This window comes from Bubalus kerabau, chromosome 3, assembly GCF_029407905.1.
Source record: "Bubalus kerabau isolate K-KA32 ecotype Philippines breed swamp buffalo chromosome 3, PCC_UOA_SB_1v2, whole genome shotgun sequence".
Taxonomy (NCBI): Eukaryota; Metazoa; Chordata; class Mammalia; order Artiodactyla; family Bovidae; genus Bubalus; species Bubalus kerabau.
The window spans coordinates 180860110-180877306 of record NC_073626.1 but is presented as its reverse complement, the minus strand read 5'-3'; the positions used below and the strand labels follow the sequence as shown (position 1 = coordinate 180877306).

The window sequence follows — 17197 nt, the reverse complement described above, 5'->3', positions numbered from 1 at the left end:
TTCTGCCGCAAGCTGCGCAAGGCCAGGGGTTGGGGGGTGTCCCGACTCTCCACGTGCAGCCCGCGGGTGCCGCCGCCAGGCAGGGCGTGCGCGGAGGCCGCGGCCCCTTCCTCCACGCCGGGGGCAAGCGGCCCCCGTCTCCCGGCTGCAGAGCCTCGGAACAATGAGGCGCCGGGTTCTTTAAGGGAGATACCACCGCGCCGGCGGGGCAGGGGACCGCGTCTTCCCAGATGATCGCACCCAGCCCCGCGCTACCGCCGCCTCGGCAACTGCACAGCGCGCAAATATGGCTCAGTGACTCTGACAAAAGGTGCAGCCTCCCTGCCGGCGGGGCGGACGCCAGGTCTCCCAGCTCGGGCCGTGCTTCCCCGCGGGGCCCCGGAAGAGGCCCGCGTCCCGCAGGCATCCCAGCCCGGCGCGTAAGAAGATGCCCCAGGCCTTCCGCCCCAGCTACCCCGCACACCTTCCCGCAGCTCGGTAAAGTCAGAAATGGGGGCGGAGCGGGGGAGGGGAGGCGCGCCAGGCGCGCGAACTTCCCTCAGCCCGGACCTGAGGCTGAGGAATCACTCCCGCCGCAGGCGCCCGCTGCGGCTGGAGGGCGACCGAGCCCCCGGGCGTGGAGTGGCCTTGCCGCTCCCGGTCACCCCCGCGGGGAGAAGGTACGAGTGGTGCATTCCAGAGCGCGCAACCCCCTTCCGCGACTCCCCCCGGCTCCTGAAAGCCAAGGGAGTCTGGCAGCCAGCGGAGCGCCAGGCGCGCGCCCCGCGGGACCAGCGCTCGGTGTCCCGGGTCGCGCTACGGAAAGCCGGAGGGGGGCGGGGCCGCGAGGCGTCAGGGGGTGTGTCCGCGCGCACCACGGGGGCGCGCGCCGGCCTCTGACTGGAGGCCGCGGCGGCGGAGGCGCGAGCTCCCCGATAATGGCGGCCTGCAGAGCCCGTGAGAGAGAGAAGCGGCGGCGGCTACCCTGAGGTAAATCTGGCCCCTCGGCGCGGCAGAGAGGCCCTGCTGCAGATCCGAGGGCCCTGCACGTGCCTCGCGCCCCAGGCGGCCTGTCACTAAGCTGTCAGCGGAGTCGTCCCGGGGAAGGCCCCGCGCGCCTCAGGCCTCCGGCCCGCACCCCTCAGGCCACCAGCCCCAGCCGCGGCCTCCTCTTCTGCCCCGTGGCCTCCTCCCCAGGCCCGGCCTTAGCCGCCGACCCGGAGGAGTCGGGACAACTGCAGGACTGCCTCCTCCGGGGGAAGGGCCCTGAGAGGATCCCCTCCGGGTTTTCTCTGGAAGCCGCCGAAGAGGGGGAGGGCCTGATACTTGGCCAATGAGCGGGGCCCTGGGCCGCCGCGTCGGGCTACACCTCTGCCCAGGACTGGCCCTTCCCGGGCGCCAGCAGGTGTACAGCCGGGCCGGCCAGTGTCCGAGCGCCGGGTGGAGGCGCGAGGGCCCGGGGGAATGCCGTCCCGAGTTCCCGAGGCTCGCACGGTGTGCATCACCGCGCTGTGTTTTGCCCCAGGATCTCAAAGACTTCACAAACACATCCTTCCCACCTAGTCAGGGGCGTATGGGGCAGCTTTCAAGGCACGAACCACTTTGAGACGGTTAGGAATTGGCGGTCCACGGAGGACAGGAACGAATGTCCACTGTGTAGCTGGGGCAGAGAATTCTGTGGCAGGAAATCCGACGCTCGGAAATACTGTAGGAATTTGAAGAGCGGTGTCCAGTTAGAGGAAGTGGGACTAAAAGCAATCTCAGAAGCTTTCATTTTCTTTATTAAATCTGTTCTATCGACTTAAAATGACTGGTCCCAACTTGACAGGCTCTGTTTGTCGGTCGCTTTGTGTTCCCCTAAACCGTACACTATAAAAATTGTACAATCTCAGGTAACTTTTCTTACCCATGCTGACATTCTACAAATGAGAATTGGTTCCTGAAGCTTATTCGAATTTTGTCTTCGGAGAATGAGCAGGCACTCGTCAAACTCTTAATTCAACACGTGTTTCCACGCAAGGCCTTTCTTTGCCCTTGCCTTTAAATGATTTATCAAGTTGAATTCCAAAGAGCTCTCTCAGAGAACCTCTTAATATGCAGGAGAGTTTTCATTGGCAAAAATGTCCCAGATCTAAATAGCTGTTGTTGAAACAAGAACAATAACCATATTCTAAGTAGCTTAGTTTATCTGTAAAGGAACATTTTTCTCCACAAACTTTATTTGCAAGAAATAAGGAAATAAAATTAAAATAGGAATATGTATAGTTTGATCATTTGCTTTTAAAAAAGAAAAATAACTACTCATTTTTACTTCTGTACAGTCTCAGTATCTAAGCCTAAGCCAGGTGTTTGTGTTTCTAACTGTGAGTTTTGCCATTCTTAGGAACTTTTATATGTATCAGTTTTCAGGGGAAGCAGGAGTTTTGATTGTTTTTTCATGACCAGTAAATAAGAATATGAACTTTTTGTTTTATGTTTAGCAGTGGTGTTTTGAAGCAGTTCATGTAAGAGGTTGTCAGAGCATGATGGCCTGGTTTCAAATCCCAGGTTCACCAGTTACTCGCTGTTTGACCTTGGACATGTTGCTTAAACTCTGTGCTTTAGTTTTTTTCATCTACAAAATGAGCTATTATGCTCAGTTTCTACCTCATAATATTGTTGTGAGGATTAAATGAGCTTAATATATAAAGTGCTTGGGACAGTTTCTGATACATGGTAAGTACCACATTACTGTTACTATTATTAAAGAGTAGTGTTACTATTATTAAAATATTTACATTTGCCCAGTGTATAGCAAATATTGTTCAAGCATTGCAGACAGTGAGACAGATGATAACTACTAAATCGTGCATAAGAAGAAATTCAAGCCAGTAGGTATACTTAATTTCAACAGAGCACTTTGTTCATTTTTCCAGAAACCTTGACCTTGAAGATGGTGAGTAGCCAGCCAAAGTACGATCTAATACGGGAGGTAGGCCGAGGTAGTTACGGTGTTGTATATGAAGCAGTCATCAGAAAGACCTCTGCACGGGTGGCAGTGAAGAAAATTCGATGCCATGCACCTGAAAATGTTGAACTAGCCCTGCGTGAGTTCTGGGCACTAAGCAGTATCAAGAGCCAACATCCAAATGTGATTCACTTGGAGGAATGCATCCTACAAAAAGATGGGATGGTGCAAAAGATGTCCCACGGCTCTAATTCTTCCCTTTATTTACAGGTATGTGTGGTTGAATGGGAAATAGAAATGATTTGAATGTAGCATTGGTCAGCAGTGAGAGAAATGAGTCAGATGAACTTCTACTTTAAGTGCAGGTGTTTATGTCGTTAGGAATAGATAGGGGTCTGCCAAGAACTGAGTAGATGTTTCCTCTAAAACAAGGTTTTATTTAAACCTGTGATGCAAATACCTAAAAATAACATAAGCCACCTGTTATGCCATGATACTTGCCAATCTGCATAGGAATGGGACAGCATAGGAACTAGAGGGGTGATTGAGACTAGAGTCTAATTAGTTCACTTATTTGAAATCAGTTTTTTTGGAACTGAAGACAGAAGAAAAGGAGAAACTTTACAACCAATAGCAGTACCCATAGGTAATTGGGCTTTTCTTTACCACTGACATGAACTCATGTTCATGTTTTAGAAGGTTGTTTAAGATCCTAACCATGCAGTTCCATTGAATTTTCATGGAGTTTGTGGCTTAGCACCTGAATGTTACTAATGACTTAACATTTGGCTTCCTACTCATTCCATACTCTGCTCAGAACAGTCCTGTCAAAAACGTGCTATTATTATCATCATTATAAATGAAGAAACTGAGGCTTAGAATAGATAATGAATTGATCCAGAATCACATAGCAAGTGGCAGAATTGGGAGCTAAATGTAGGACTATCTGGCAGCTAAAACTTGTGCCCTATAACCTCTAGATTACCCTTTTGCCTCCAGATTACTCTTCTGTAGACTTGGGGAAAGCATTAATATAGAAAAACAGAAAGTGTGATTTTTTTTTAAGGTTGATTTCTGCCATAGATCAAAATCTCTAGTAGGTCTGTACTTGAAGAGAAAATATACTTCAGACATAGCTAGTTAAAGGCCAGAGCAAAATTTCTTAAGTCCAGTCATTCTTGGAACATGAACAACTTTCCATGAGTGTGTCTAAATTCAGAATTTACTATTAGGGTACAAAAGTCTGTTTTAAAACAGCAAAAGCTTTTGTTCTAGGAAAAACAAAACAAACACATTATTCTATGTAAGTAAAAAACTAAACTTTCATTGTATGGTGAAAAAATATCAGCCTTGAGAACCTAATTTCTCTCTTAAGATAGGGAATATAAACATAACTATTTAGTCTTTATTTGTTTTACTTTGTATTCCTCTAGAAGTGCTTATTAGATAAGTTACAATGATAAAAAAAATTGGAAACATTCTTACTGCATTCCACATAAAAGTAGCTAGAACCTTGCTGGACTTTGCATTGAATTTTGGAGACTAAAATGCATAATTGAACTATAAATGCGAGGATATTTAAACATATGGCTTAGTGCTGATGATATCCTTGAGTCCAGATGGAGCAACTGTTACAATAACTAGGTATTAGCTAGCTAATCTCTCAAGGCTTTAAGATGTAAAGCCTTGATTTGGTGATTTTATTTTTTTTAATCTAAAGTACCTTTGTGTTTAGTAATCTATTTCATCTTTTTAAGGCCTGATAGATCTGTGTTTGACTTATGGCATTTTTTGCTAGCTGTATGACCTTGGATAAATAACCCATCTTTTCCCAGCATCTGTATCTTCAAACGTAAGGAATAATAATTTCTACCTTCCATGGGACTTGTCAAAATAAGATGTGATGCAGACACAGTACTTGGCATATAGGAAGAACTCAGTCGTAAGCAACTCTAATAAAATTATATTTTCTACGGATTTATTTAGTTAACCAGACATTCACCAACACATTAGCAAGTGCCCTCTCTAAATTTACACTAGTGAAGACAACCAATATTTACACGTGGTAAAACCAAACAAATCTATAGTGTGACGACAGAGTCTCTACATATGGTCTTCACTATTCTCTACATTTTTTTTCCTCAGTGTTTTTCTAGATATCTTTCTTGTTCTCAGTTGGAATCATTCAGTCAGTTCCTGATAGCTAAAAACCTTACCTAGAAGAAATATAAAACAAACAATTAACAGAGGACACACCTTATGCATAGAAACTTTATGGCCAATATGTATACTTATCATGAGTGTCATGAATGAAAAGTATGGGATGATGTAGGTGCATGTAGTAGGCAACCTGACATAATCCTGGAGTTCAGGAATTATGAACTGTTTCAACCGAAACTTGCAAGGTAAAGAGGAATTAGCCAGGTGAGTGAGTGAGAAAACTTCCCAGGCAGAACAAACTGTACATACAAATGTTTAGAAGCAAAAGGCAGGAAGCATTCTAAGAACTGAAAGAAGATAAAAAGACTGCAGTGTGCAAGGAGAGTTGTTTTAGGTGAGACTGGAAAAGTCGGCAGGGTGAGCGTGCACAGGGTCCCACAGCCCATGTTAAAGAGCTTAGACTGTAGCCTAAGAGAACAGGGACGCTGTTAAAGGACTTTAGGCAAGACAGCCAATGGCTGCCATCTTCTGCACATGACAGTAAGCAGATTGGGCTCTGTCTTTCTGTAGCTCTCAACCAGGGGCCCTCAAACTATAGCCCTCAGCCTGTTTTTGTATGGCCTGGATACTAAAAATAGTTTTTACATTTTTTAAGAGTTTTCTTTTTTTTTTTAAGAAGAAGAATATGGAACAGAGACCTTATGTGGCTTGTCAAGCCTAAAATATCTACTATCTGGCTTTATTCTAAACCATTATTTGAATGCTGGAACTCTGCATTGCTGAAAACTATTTAGGAATTTTGCTTTTGAGAATGAAAAGAGGACATGACGGAAGAGTGATGATGCTCATCTTTAATCTGAGCATATTTAGTAACAGTGCACCTGGTAAATAATTGTGTGATCTGGACCTTTCTGTTCTTTCATTTTCTGTCTCAGTGGCAAACACATGCAACAAAGAAAATGCATGCAAAGAAGACTTCTGCAGACCATTGCAGTTATGGCTGCCGTGGGGGAGACAGCATGGAGAGGTGTTCTTTGCCTCTGCCCACCGAAAAGACAAAAGGAAATACTAGTAGATTTATAGCAGATCACTCACTCTTCAACAACTCTTCACCTTCCCTACTGAGTTTCTGTTCAGCCTGTGAGCCTGAAAAGGACACCATAGGACAAATGCTTTCAAAGCACTGTAATTTAAAATGATAGTCCATGTTCAGTGAAGTAATTGAGATTCTTGAATTTCAGGTGGTAGGAGAGTTACAATTAGATAATGATATAAGTAAAATAGTGCTTTATTCTAGATTTTCAGCTTGTATCAAATATACAAGCTCAGTTTTGAATTTTTATGTCAAAATGCATATGTGATTTTTATAAATTGGTTTTTAGAAGCCGTCTATTGATAGAGATAGCCTTCATATTTGCATTCTGCTTATAGAAGTTCTTGCAATAATGATGTCCGTCTTTAGTTTTATCGGTGACTACAGGAGCACTTTATTTCTGTAACAACTAGTTGTTCCTTCATAATTTTCTCTTAGTTTCACAGATTATGTTGATAGTGTAAGTGCAATAAGCGAGAAGTAGATTTCAGGCAGTTTTATGGAGTAGAATGTCCTAACTGATGTTTATACCCCGGTTGGCAATCTACCAGATCTAGGTGCTGAAACTTGGATCTTTTCAGGAAGCTATTAGCTAGCCAGTTAGAATTCAGCTCCATTGACACATGCAGCAAATGTACAAGGAGTTGAACACTTCTCAAAATATAACTATTTTTAATGAAGTTTTTACCTCTTGACTTAGAAATTTGGTGTATTTTTATTAGGGACAAAGTGACAGTTTGAAGTACTAAAGTTTAAAATAAAATGCACATATGAAAGCATCAAATAAAATATTCGTGGAATTTCCAATTAAAATTAGAGACTAATTCAACCAGTGACTCTTTCTCTATAGCTGAATTATGTAAACCATGCAGATGATTATAATCTGTTTTTTTCTTTCTTATAGCTTGTAGAGACTTCACTAAAAGGAGAAATTGCCTTTGATCCCAGAAGCGCCTATTACTTGTGGTTTGTGATGGATTTTTGTGATGGAGGAGATATGAATGAGTATCTGTTGTCCAGGAAACCCAATCGTAAAACTAACACCAGCTTCATGCTTCAGCTGAGCAGTGCCCTGGCTTTCTTGCATAAAAACCAGATCATCCATCGAGATCTGAAGCCTGATAACATCCTGATTTCTCAAAGCAGGTTGGATACCAGTGACTTGGAACCTACACTGAAAGTGGCTGATTTTGGTCTAAGTAAAGTTTGTTCAGCATCTGGGCAGAATCCAGAAGAACCTGTCAGTGTAAACAAGTGTTTCCTTTCTACAGCTTGTGGAACAGATTTCTACATGGCTCCTGAAGTGTGGGAGGGACATTATACAGCAAAAGCTGACATCTTTGCTCTGGGGATTATCATCTGGGCAATGCTGGAAAGGATCACCTTCATAGACACAGAGACAAAGAAGGAACTCTTGGGGAGTTATGTAAAACAAGGAACTGAGATTGTGCCTGTTGGGGAGGCACTTCTGGAAAATCCCAAAATGGAACTTCTCATTCCTGTGAAGAAAAAGTCTATGAATGGGCGAATGAAACAACTGATTAAGGAAATGCTGGCTGCAAACCCTCAGGATCGTCCAGATGCTTTTGAACTAGAACTCAGATTAGTACAAATTGCATTTAAAGATAACAGCTGGGAAACGTGACACATATATTATTTGCAAATATCTTGGATGATATGCTGCTTCTGTTTTAACAGTGATGCAACATAATGTGGCTGAAAAAGAATATAAAAAGCTAAACTCCACCTTTTAAGGGTTTAGATTTTATTGTGGGATTTTTTTTTTTTTCCTCATTTTTCTTAAGTCCAAGCTGGCCATTCTATTAATATGTTTTAAAAGTGTATTACCAATGTGGATGTAAATTTTTTTAAATGATCATTGGTAGAAGTTTGGCAGGAAAATTCTCTATAAGAGCCAAGAAAAGAAGAGTCCAGTTTTCTGGAAATATGTCTCTAAGTATTTTAGACATTCCTTGTCAGTATTAGGAATTTCCATGGAAAAAAAGGTTTGCATGCTGGTAATGCAACCTTTGAAGCTTTGTAAAGGAAACATATATGTATATATTTATGTATATGTAAGTATGTGAATGTGTGCATTTTGCATTCCATATGAAAAAAAAATGCCACTTCTGTTTAAATTATTTGATGTAGGTTTGGATTTTTGAGATTTGCTGGTGAAATCAGTAATGAAAAATAAAAGAACCTTCCCTCTTCCTACCCTGTCCCTCCCTCTAATGAAATCATACTAAGTTTTTATTTTTATAATGTTATACAGCTTTTTTTAAGACATCATTTTGGAGAGTCCAAAATTGTCTGGCTAAATGTAAGTGAAAGTAGGTGATCCAAAGCTGCTGAAGTTTGTTTGAGCTCTCCAGTGCCCTATAGCTGCAGGAGTTGAATTAGCCATGCAATCAATGTGGTACAGGTTTTAGGTAACCAAGCATTCAATTAACCAATTAAACCACTGCATTGGGACATGACTGCACTTGAGCATCTGCAATCTAATATAAGTCTGAACACAGGATTCTGCTGTTTCTGAAAATTTTGCTGTATATAAACTATAGTAATTGATATATATTAACTTTTTATTTTCAAGACTTTGTCTAAGCCTCAGCGTAAAGCTGAAGAAACCAAATGAGTTCTACCCTTTCATTGCCTGCGCTAATATGGTCTCATGTTTAATCACTGGAATTCCTTTCATTTTGGCACTAATGCTGTTTTCTCTTGTCTAATTTGACACAGTAATGGTAGTGATATGGTTGTATTCAGTGTTGACCACCTTTTTCTAAGGTGGGAGATGATACCTATACAGTTTGGCAAATGGATAAAATACTGTGGCATCAGTTATGTCTTTCAAATAGAGAGGTTATCAGTTTTATACAATCACTTGGTATGGTCTATGTGAAGAACCAATAGACCATTATTCTTCTTGAGGTCAGTTTGATTTTTAACCCCATATGGTTGTCTCCAGTTTTTTTTTTTTCCTATAAATGCAGATAGTTCAAATCTAAAGGAAGAAAGTTTTCCTAAAATAGATCATTAGCCTTTAAGGTTGTTAATACTTTAAGACCATTTGTATATAGGTTAATCTTTATAAAGCACTAGAATCTTTGGTCAAAAGTAAAAAAAGTTTAAAGGTATTAGAATATTGAAATCATTGATAGTTCACATAGTCTCCTCAGTTTTTTTGAACTTCCACAACTTTTGGAATATTCCTACCATAATTTTTTCCTTATTTAAAATGTGTTCAGGGGACTATAAAAGGTGAAAAAGCACAAAAAATTGGAGTACATAAAATTTATGAACTATGCATTACTTGGTGTGAAGTTTAAAATTTAGACTGAAAAGGTTTTACTTAAAACCTCTTAAATGAAAAAAAAAGATGTACTTTTAACATTACTTCCAAGCTAATAATTATAAGAATTATTTTCAAAATTGGAGGTGGAAATACACTGGAACTTCATGATAATTGACCCTCTGCATCACCAAATTAGTAGAACACAGATCTGGCCAAGTAGATTGAGTTACTGGAAGTAAAAAAGCATTACAGTGTTTTATCAATAACATGGCACTTCAGCAGAGATTCATGATGACTTAGGTGATGGTATGCCAATGCTTTATTTGCTCTTCAAATAGCTACATGTCATGGTTTCCTAAGTAGATAGCTTTTGGTCCCACCTCATTTAAAATAGTTAACAATTATAATTTATTTTGAAAACTATTTTAATTTACCTGTGAAGTGGAATTATTCCTTTCATTGGTGGTAAGGATGTGAGGTGATCAGGAAGTTTCTTCTGAAATTTTCTTAAGTCCCTGTATTCTAAATAGCCTATGATACCAAGAAAAATGATAGTAAATTCTTTGTCTTCATTCTTTCAGTCAGGAGGTATTTATTAAGTACCTACTGTGTGCTCAGCACTAAAGATCAGTTGATAAAATGACAATTTAAAAATGGCATGTAGCCATGGGCTTTTCCAGCAAGGAGTAAGAAATAAAGTGATACTTGGAAATTCCTGGATATTGCTTAGAGGAAAAATGAAAGCAGGAGTCTGTGCACAGTGCCTTGCCCATAATAGGTACTCAATAAACAGTTGTTCCTCATAGAGTCTCTTGCCATGGTTTATAGTGTTTTATGAAATTTGTCTTAATTGAAAAAAGACCAAATATTTCAAATAAGCTTATAGGCAGCTGTGGCCAGTTAAAACAATGGGATTGTACAGTTAGTTCCTAGAATGTTATTTTGCACTAGTTGTCACTTAGAAGGATGGGGTTCCTGTAGTTTTTTGGTGCTAAGGGATACTTTGTCGCTATGATGAAGTAAGTGTTAAGTGTCAGATAAATAGCACACTGAATAGTTCTTTCTGCTGGTCTGTTTTTTCCTCTTTGTTGTTGTTGTTGTTGTTTTTAACTGTAAAATGTTTATCAATCAAACTATTGTAGCAGCTACAAATAATTCACCAGCATGACAAAATGGTCAAAAAATAAGTCATCAGCACTTCAAAAACAAAAGCAACTTTTGAAATTTTCTTTTAAAATTGTCAAATATATTTTATGAAGAATTTATAAAAGGGGGAAATGATTGTAATTTATTGTTCATGACTTTTTTTTTTTAATAAAGTGCGTTTCAACAAAAAAAACCCTGGAAATTCTACATTGCTGCTTTGGTGGCTCTGTGAGTAGTTCTGTAATGCTTTACTTCATAGATATAAAATACAGCATATAAAATTTGAAGCAGTATTTTTTTCAGCCTTATCTATTAAATGAAACTTTCTATAATAGAAGCTGTTACTGAGGAAAGGATGACTGAATTATAGGAGTTTCTTTCAATATTTCAAGGTCTCTAAAATTTTAAAGCTTGCTGTATTAGAAGAACTTGGATTGCCTGAAATAAATGATTTTTTTTTTCATTTTTCTTGCTATCTCATTCAGCTGAGGATGCATCTCAGACTCAGAATGAATTGTAGTAAATATACTAAGCGAATTTAATTTTTCAATCTTTTAAGTTGAGTATGGTTTCTTTTCTATATAAAAAGTCATCTGAGCCATTCTTTTCTTTTACAGGTTCTATTATGTATGTCTTCTCCAAAATAAACAAAGTACAGATGATGCAGTGTAGTTCATGGTCCAATGGGATAGCAGAGGGAAAATTAAAGACAGAAAACATTAATTCTACATGTGACCTAGTGATGAGTAGGAAAGTAGGGGTCAAAATTGTGGCTGCTTCTAACTCTGCCACCTCCTGGTATAGCCTTTGCAGGCAAGTAAATTTTGCTTTATGTTTAGAGTTTTGGGATTTTTTTTAATTATTTGCTAGCCATTTCCTTTGCAGTTTACAAAATGTTTTCACGTAGTTTTTACATGTCTTTTCAAATGGGGGCTAATTTCTTGAAGAATTTAATAGCAACTTAACACCAGTTAGGGAAGTCAAGGTTTTACCCAACACAGGGTTTTTCGTGCCTAATCTCCGATGCTGACTCAGAGTTTTCTCTGACAAAGCTTTATCTTTCTCTCTGAAGTAAAGACCTTAGGTTGTTTTGGTCTTTTCTTAAAATTCAAATGTTGCTCTCTTAGTTGACCAATCATTGGTGTCCTCTCAAAGTGCAGTATAATGATAGACAGTTGGCTTGTGGTTTGATAGTAACTCCCACTAGAGAGAAACCTAACAGCCACACCTCTTGGAGGCCACACCTCTTTGAGGGCAAAGTGCCTCTTTTAAAGGCAGCACTTTCCCTTTTGCAGTTGTCATTGGTTAGAAGGGAATTGTTTTTTTTTAAAAAATTGCCCGGGCTTGAGACTTCACTCTTTCATTTCCTGTTCAGCCCTGGTATTTCAAGCTTAGCTTGTTCTGAGCAGAGGTTAGGCAACTTAATATTGCTGAAGGCATCGTGGTCTCACTGCGGAAGCGCAGGCTTTGCTGTAGCAGGTGGATTCTTTACTGTCTGAGCCACAAGGAAAGTCAAATAAAGATGTTACCTTTGCTGTATTCATGTTGAATACTAGTATTCACGAATACCTACACAATAATGTGTGACCTTGGGCAAATACCTTCATTCTAAGCCTGTGTTCCCATATCTGTAAAATAGAGGTGATACTACTTACATTTCAGAATTTTGTAAGGGTTAGAGATAATAAACATAAAATACCTGGCACATTAAACTCTCAGCTGGTAGCTATCGCTGGTACTGTGTTCTGATTTTGATGATACAATGAATGAATGGTTATATTCCCTCTGAGCCAGTCTTCAGTGGTAGCTTTTATTCTTGTCCCTTTTAGGGAGAATCTGATGAAGGCACTACATCCTCTCTTTGGGAAAACACTTGTAATTTCAGGGGATTTATAGATGCTTAAATGGACCCCAAGTTAAGGGAGGCTGAGCTATAGGCTCCACTGAGTACCTCTATGTTATTTCTCCTGGGTTGAAAGTGGGACATATGTGAAGAGATTTCTAGGGTGCATGAACCACTTTGTTTCTTGACCTGAGTGCTGGTTAGACAGGGTGTGTTTGCTGCTGCTGCTAAGTCACTTCAGTCGTGTCCGACTATGTGTGACCCCATAGACGGCAGGCCACCAGGCTCCCCCGTCCCTGGGATTCTCCAGGCAAGAAAACTGGAGTGGGTTGCCATTTCATTCTCCAATGGATGAAAGTGAAAAGTGAAAGGGAAGTCGCTCAGTCGTGTCTGACTCTCAGCAACCCCATGGACTGCAGCCTACCAGGCTCCTCAGTCCACGGGATTTTCCAGGCAAGAGTACTGGAGTGGGGTGCCATTGCCTTCTCCGAGGGTGTGTTTACTTTGTGAAAATTCATCAAGCTGGACTTAGAATTTTCACACTTTTCTCTAGTGACTTATACTAATGTGTGTAAGTTGCTCCATTGTGTCCAACTCTTTGCGACCCCATGGACTGTAGCCTGCCAGGCTCCTCTGTCTGTGGAATCCAACAGGCAAGGATACTGGAGTGGGTTGCCATGCTCTTCTCCAGGGCATCTTACCGAACCAGGGATCAAACCCAGGTCTCCTGCATTGGCAGGTGGATTCTTTACAGTCTGAGCCACAGGGAAAGTCAAGTAAAGATGTTATATAAACAAATATGCATTGGAGCTGGAAACTATCATGACAGCTGTTGTCAGAGGCAGAGAGGGAAAAGACACAGACTTGGAAATCAGACACTACCTTTCTGTTACTAGCCGTATGTCTTTCATGAGTTTCCTAACCTCTCAAATCTATAGCTTCCCACATGTATAAAATAGAGATGATAAGTGACTCTGCTGCTGCTGCTAAGTCGCTTCAGTCGTGTGCGACTCTGTGTGACCCCATAGACGGCAGCCCACCAGGCTCCCCCGTCCCTAGGATTCTCCAGGCAAGAACACTGGAGTGGGTTGCCATTTCCTTCTCCAATGCATGAAAGTGAAAAGTGAAAGTGAAGTCGCTCAGTCATGTCCGACTCTTAGCGACCCCATGGACTGCAGCCTACCAGGCTCCTCCATCCATGGGATTTTCCAGGCAAGAGTACTGGAGGGGGGTGCCATTGCCTTCTCTGGATAAGTGACTCAGAACACCTCAAAGATGAAATGAGATATTGCGTGTAGAAATGCACAGCAGAATCGACATGGCACGGATGCACCATCAGTACATCCTTGTGAGGAAACTACCTGAGGGCAAGAAGAAGGAAAGGGTCGGGAGAATAACCTTCCCAGCTCACGAGACCATAGATGATCGCCGCTCCCGTCAGTCAGAATGGAGAGCTCCCCTAATACATCACAGGAGTACATCCATCAGGAAGCAAGGCCAAATTAGTCCTAGGCGAAAGGGTATTCTGGATCTAGCAAGCTTAAAAGTATGTCTTGAAAGGGTAATATTTTTTTTCCCTAAGAAACTTCATCAAATTCCAGTCCTCAATAATGTAAAGTTCCAACCATACAATTAAAAGGTATTAGGGCTTCTTCTTCTTTTTTTTTTTCAAACAGGAAAAAAGTATTTAATACTTTAACAAAATGCAAAATAAAAGTAACCAAGTTACAAAACGTAAATTCCTTTGGTTCAATAATCACACCACTATTTTATCTTCCAGTGGCTACAGACATCATCCCTTCAAAGTGAAGTCAGACTGTTTCCCTCATATGAAGACATGGTGCGAAAACAATCACGTAGCCCACTGCTCAGCGAAACTGCTGACAACCCATAGGAGACAGAGCTGTCAGGGAGGAAAAGGGGGAGCAGGTTGGTCTGAAGTGAAAAGGGAGACTCTACACATGCAGAACAGGTCAGGGGGTGGTGGGGGGCTGTGTGCTGGGTCACTGTGGTAGGAATCATACCCCTGTACAAGCCACATGAGGCTGAGGACCTTGGTACTAGGCGGGGCTTCCTTGGTGGTCCAGTGATTAAGAATCCGCCTTACAAAGCAGGAGACACAGGTTCAGTCCCTGGTAGGGGAAGATCCCACATACCTCAGAACAAGTAAGCCCCGGTGTCACAACTCCTGAGCCTGCACTCCCTAGAGCCTGTGCTCTGTAGCAAGAGAAGCCCGTGCACCGCAGCTAGAGAGCAGCCTCTGCTAGCCACAACTAGAGAAAGCCTACATGCAGCAATGAAGACCCAGTGCAGCCAAAAATAAATAAATAAATAATGATGGTAAATAAGTTTTAAAAAAGCATTAGGCGTGTAAAACAGGAACCAGTATAAGCAGACCTCAGAAATAAAGCAGATAGAGTAGTATACAAGGATTTCAAACACACTTGGCATGTATATTTGAAGGCAGAGGGAAGCATGAGCATGGGAAGGAGAGAAGGAATGGAATATGTATATTTGAAAATGAACTTTGAAAGATATAGTTACTGAGATTAAAAAATACACAGAAATTAGACATTATAGATGACTAGCGACCTTGAAGACAAATCAGCATAAGCTAGACAAAATGAAGCAGCAAGAAAAAAAATAATGAAAGCAAAACAAAATGCACAGAGCATTGGTGAGCCATGAGACATCAAGTGGCCCATGTATTAATATAATTGGGGTTCCAGAAGAAGAGAAACTTTGGGGGATGATGGGTATTTTCATGGGTTTGGTACATATATCAGAATTCACCAAACTATATACTTAAATGTATATTATTTTACACCAGTAAAGTCATTTAAATTTTTTAAAAAACTGATGCCTAGGGTCCATCTCATATTAAGTGAGAATTTCAGTAGGCAGGGCCTTCCCACTAGTATTTTTAATATATTATTAATCCTAATGTGAAAATAGGATAAAAATGTTGCAATTGAAAGAGCACTGGTCAGGCTTTGGGATAGGAAACAAGGTCAAAGGGTAGTATCTTTCAGATTCACTTATCTCCTACCAGCCAGCAGCATAAGCCCCATTTCAGCACCCCACCCTGTCTTTGCCCTCAGACTCCTCCTACCTCATGGTAGAACTTAACTGTTTTCTGAGAAACAGACGAGATAAATCACTATTCCATATTTTACTCTAGGAGAAGGCTACTTAAACAGGAATCCAACAAAGAACTCCAGCATTGTCAACCAATTCCCTAGAACTGTAAGCAAAATTTTATGTATGTATACATTTTTCCAAGCTGATGGTTTGTAAACTTTAACAGATTCTTAAAGAGGTCCAAAAGACTAAGAATCACTATTCTAGTTGCAGAAGGAACCACTGCAGGAGAACTCTGGATAATAAAAGGAAAAGAATGGACACTACAGTGTTTGGAAAGCTGAGTCAGAGACAATGCAGGCTGGAGTTGCCTGGTTGTCTCCGGAGAGGCAGCCATTCCTCTGCAGGCCTGCGTGTCAGAACACAGCTACCTGTGTCTGCAGGTGCTCGGGTCCTTCTCCAGCTGGCTCACAAACCAAGCAGCCTGCTCCAGAGACTTGACTCATGCCCTGCCTTTTCCATTTTAGCAGACAGGGATCCTGAAGCTGATGAGAGATGCATTGGCAGGCAGTGACTAGAGGAGGACACTTGGTCCTTCCATTCCTTCCAAAAGGAATGCCCATGTGTGGAGGCTACAGTGGTCTGTGAAGACACATTCTTTTCTTTTTTTTAATAACTATTTATTTATTTTTGCCTGTGCTGTGTCTTCGTGCTGCACGGGCCTTTCTCGTAGCTCAGTTGGTAAAGAATCCGCCTGCAATGCAGGAGACCTGTGTTCGATTCCTGGGTCAGGAAGATCCCCTGGAGAAGGAAATGGCAACCCACTCCAGGATTCTTGCCTGGAGGATCCCATGGGCAGAGGGGCCTGGCGGGCTACACTGCATGGGGTCACAAGAGTCGGACACGACTTAACGACTAAACCACCAGCAGCAGCAAGTGGGGGCTACTCTCTGTTGCAGCGCGTGGGCTCCCATTGCCATGGCTCCCCTTGTCGCAGAGCACAACTCTGGGATGTGTCGCCTTCAGTGGTTAAGGTGCGTGGGCTCAGTAGTCGCAGTCCCCTAGAGTTCTCTAGAGCAGGCTCAGTAGTTGCGGTGTGGGCTCAATCGCTCTGCAGAATGTGGGATCTTCCTGGACCAGGGGTCAAATCGGTGTCTCCTGCATTGGCAGGCAGATTCTTTACCACTGAGCCATCCAGACACTTTCTTTAAGGTAGCTTGCTCACCTGTCTTTCAACTCTTTGAGCTGTTGTAGGTCCCCAGAACAGAAAGCTCTATTGCCCTCCTTGACATGGCACAAGGAAAATTGCCTCTTGAGAAAATTAGCCCTACTGTGTGCCAGGCACTTTGTTAGATACTTTAAAATACTGTTTTATTTATGGGAATCCTCTTCCAGTTTACAGATGAGATGTAGGCAACAGTGACACACTCTATGAGAGAGAATAGTAATAACCCTTAAAACGCATCAGGCAGTTACAATGAGCCAGGCTCTGCTTTAAGTTGCTTCACGGGCAACTTGTGATTGTCACATATGATCTGTCATATGACTGACACATATGCTCTCCCACAACCCTGCAACATAGGTACTGTTCTTTACCAAACCAGAGGCACAGAGAGGGTATCATCTGCCCAAGGTCCACAGTTCAGGATC

General features: G+C 41.8%; 1 protein-coding gene across 2 annotated transcripts; it reads left to right on the top strand.

Annotated features, from left to right (window-relative positions):
* Positions 1–276: 276 nt before the first annotated feature.
* Positions 277–11058, top strand: PDIK1L (PDLIM1 interacting kinase 1 like). 2 transcript variants are annotated; one of them, XM_055574064.1, is made up of 3 exons: positions 277–477; positions 2895–3196; positions 7084–11058. In XM_055574064.1, the coding sequence occupies exons 2-3, from the start codon at positions 2912–2914 to the stop codon at positions 7822–7824; spliced, it is 1026 nt and encodes a 341-aa protein (XP_055430039.1). In that variant the 5' UTR covers positions 277–477; positions 2895–2911; the 3' UTR covers positions 7825–11058. The 2 variants fall into 2 exon arrangements, with proteins under 2 accessions (XP_055430039.1, XP_055430038.1); XM_055574063.1 differs by lacking the exon at positions 277–477 and adding an exon at positions 831–969.
* The last annotated feature ends 6139 nt before the right edge of the window (positions 11059–17197 follow it).

Bases quoted from the DNA above. Each gene is read 5' to 3' on its own strand.
- PDIK1L (XM_055574064.1), top strand. From the start codon at position 2,912: ATGGTGAGTAGCCAGCCAAAGTACGATCTAATACGGGAGGTAGGCCGA. The intron at 3,197-7,083 runs GTATGTGTGGTT...TCTTTCTTATAG, and splicing joins ATTCTTCCCTTTATTTACAG to CTTGTAGAGACTTCACTAAA.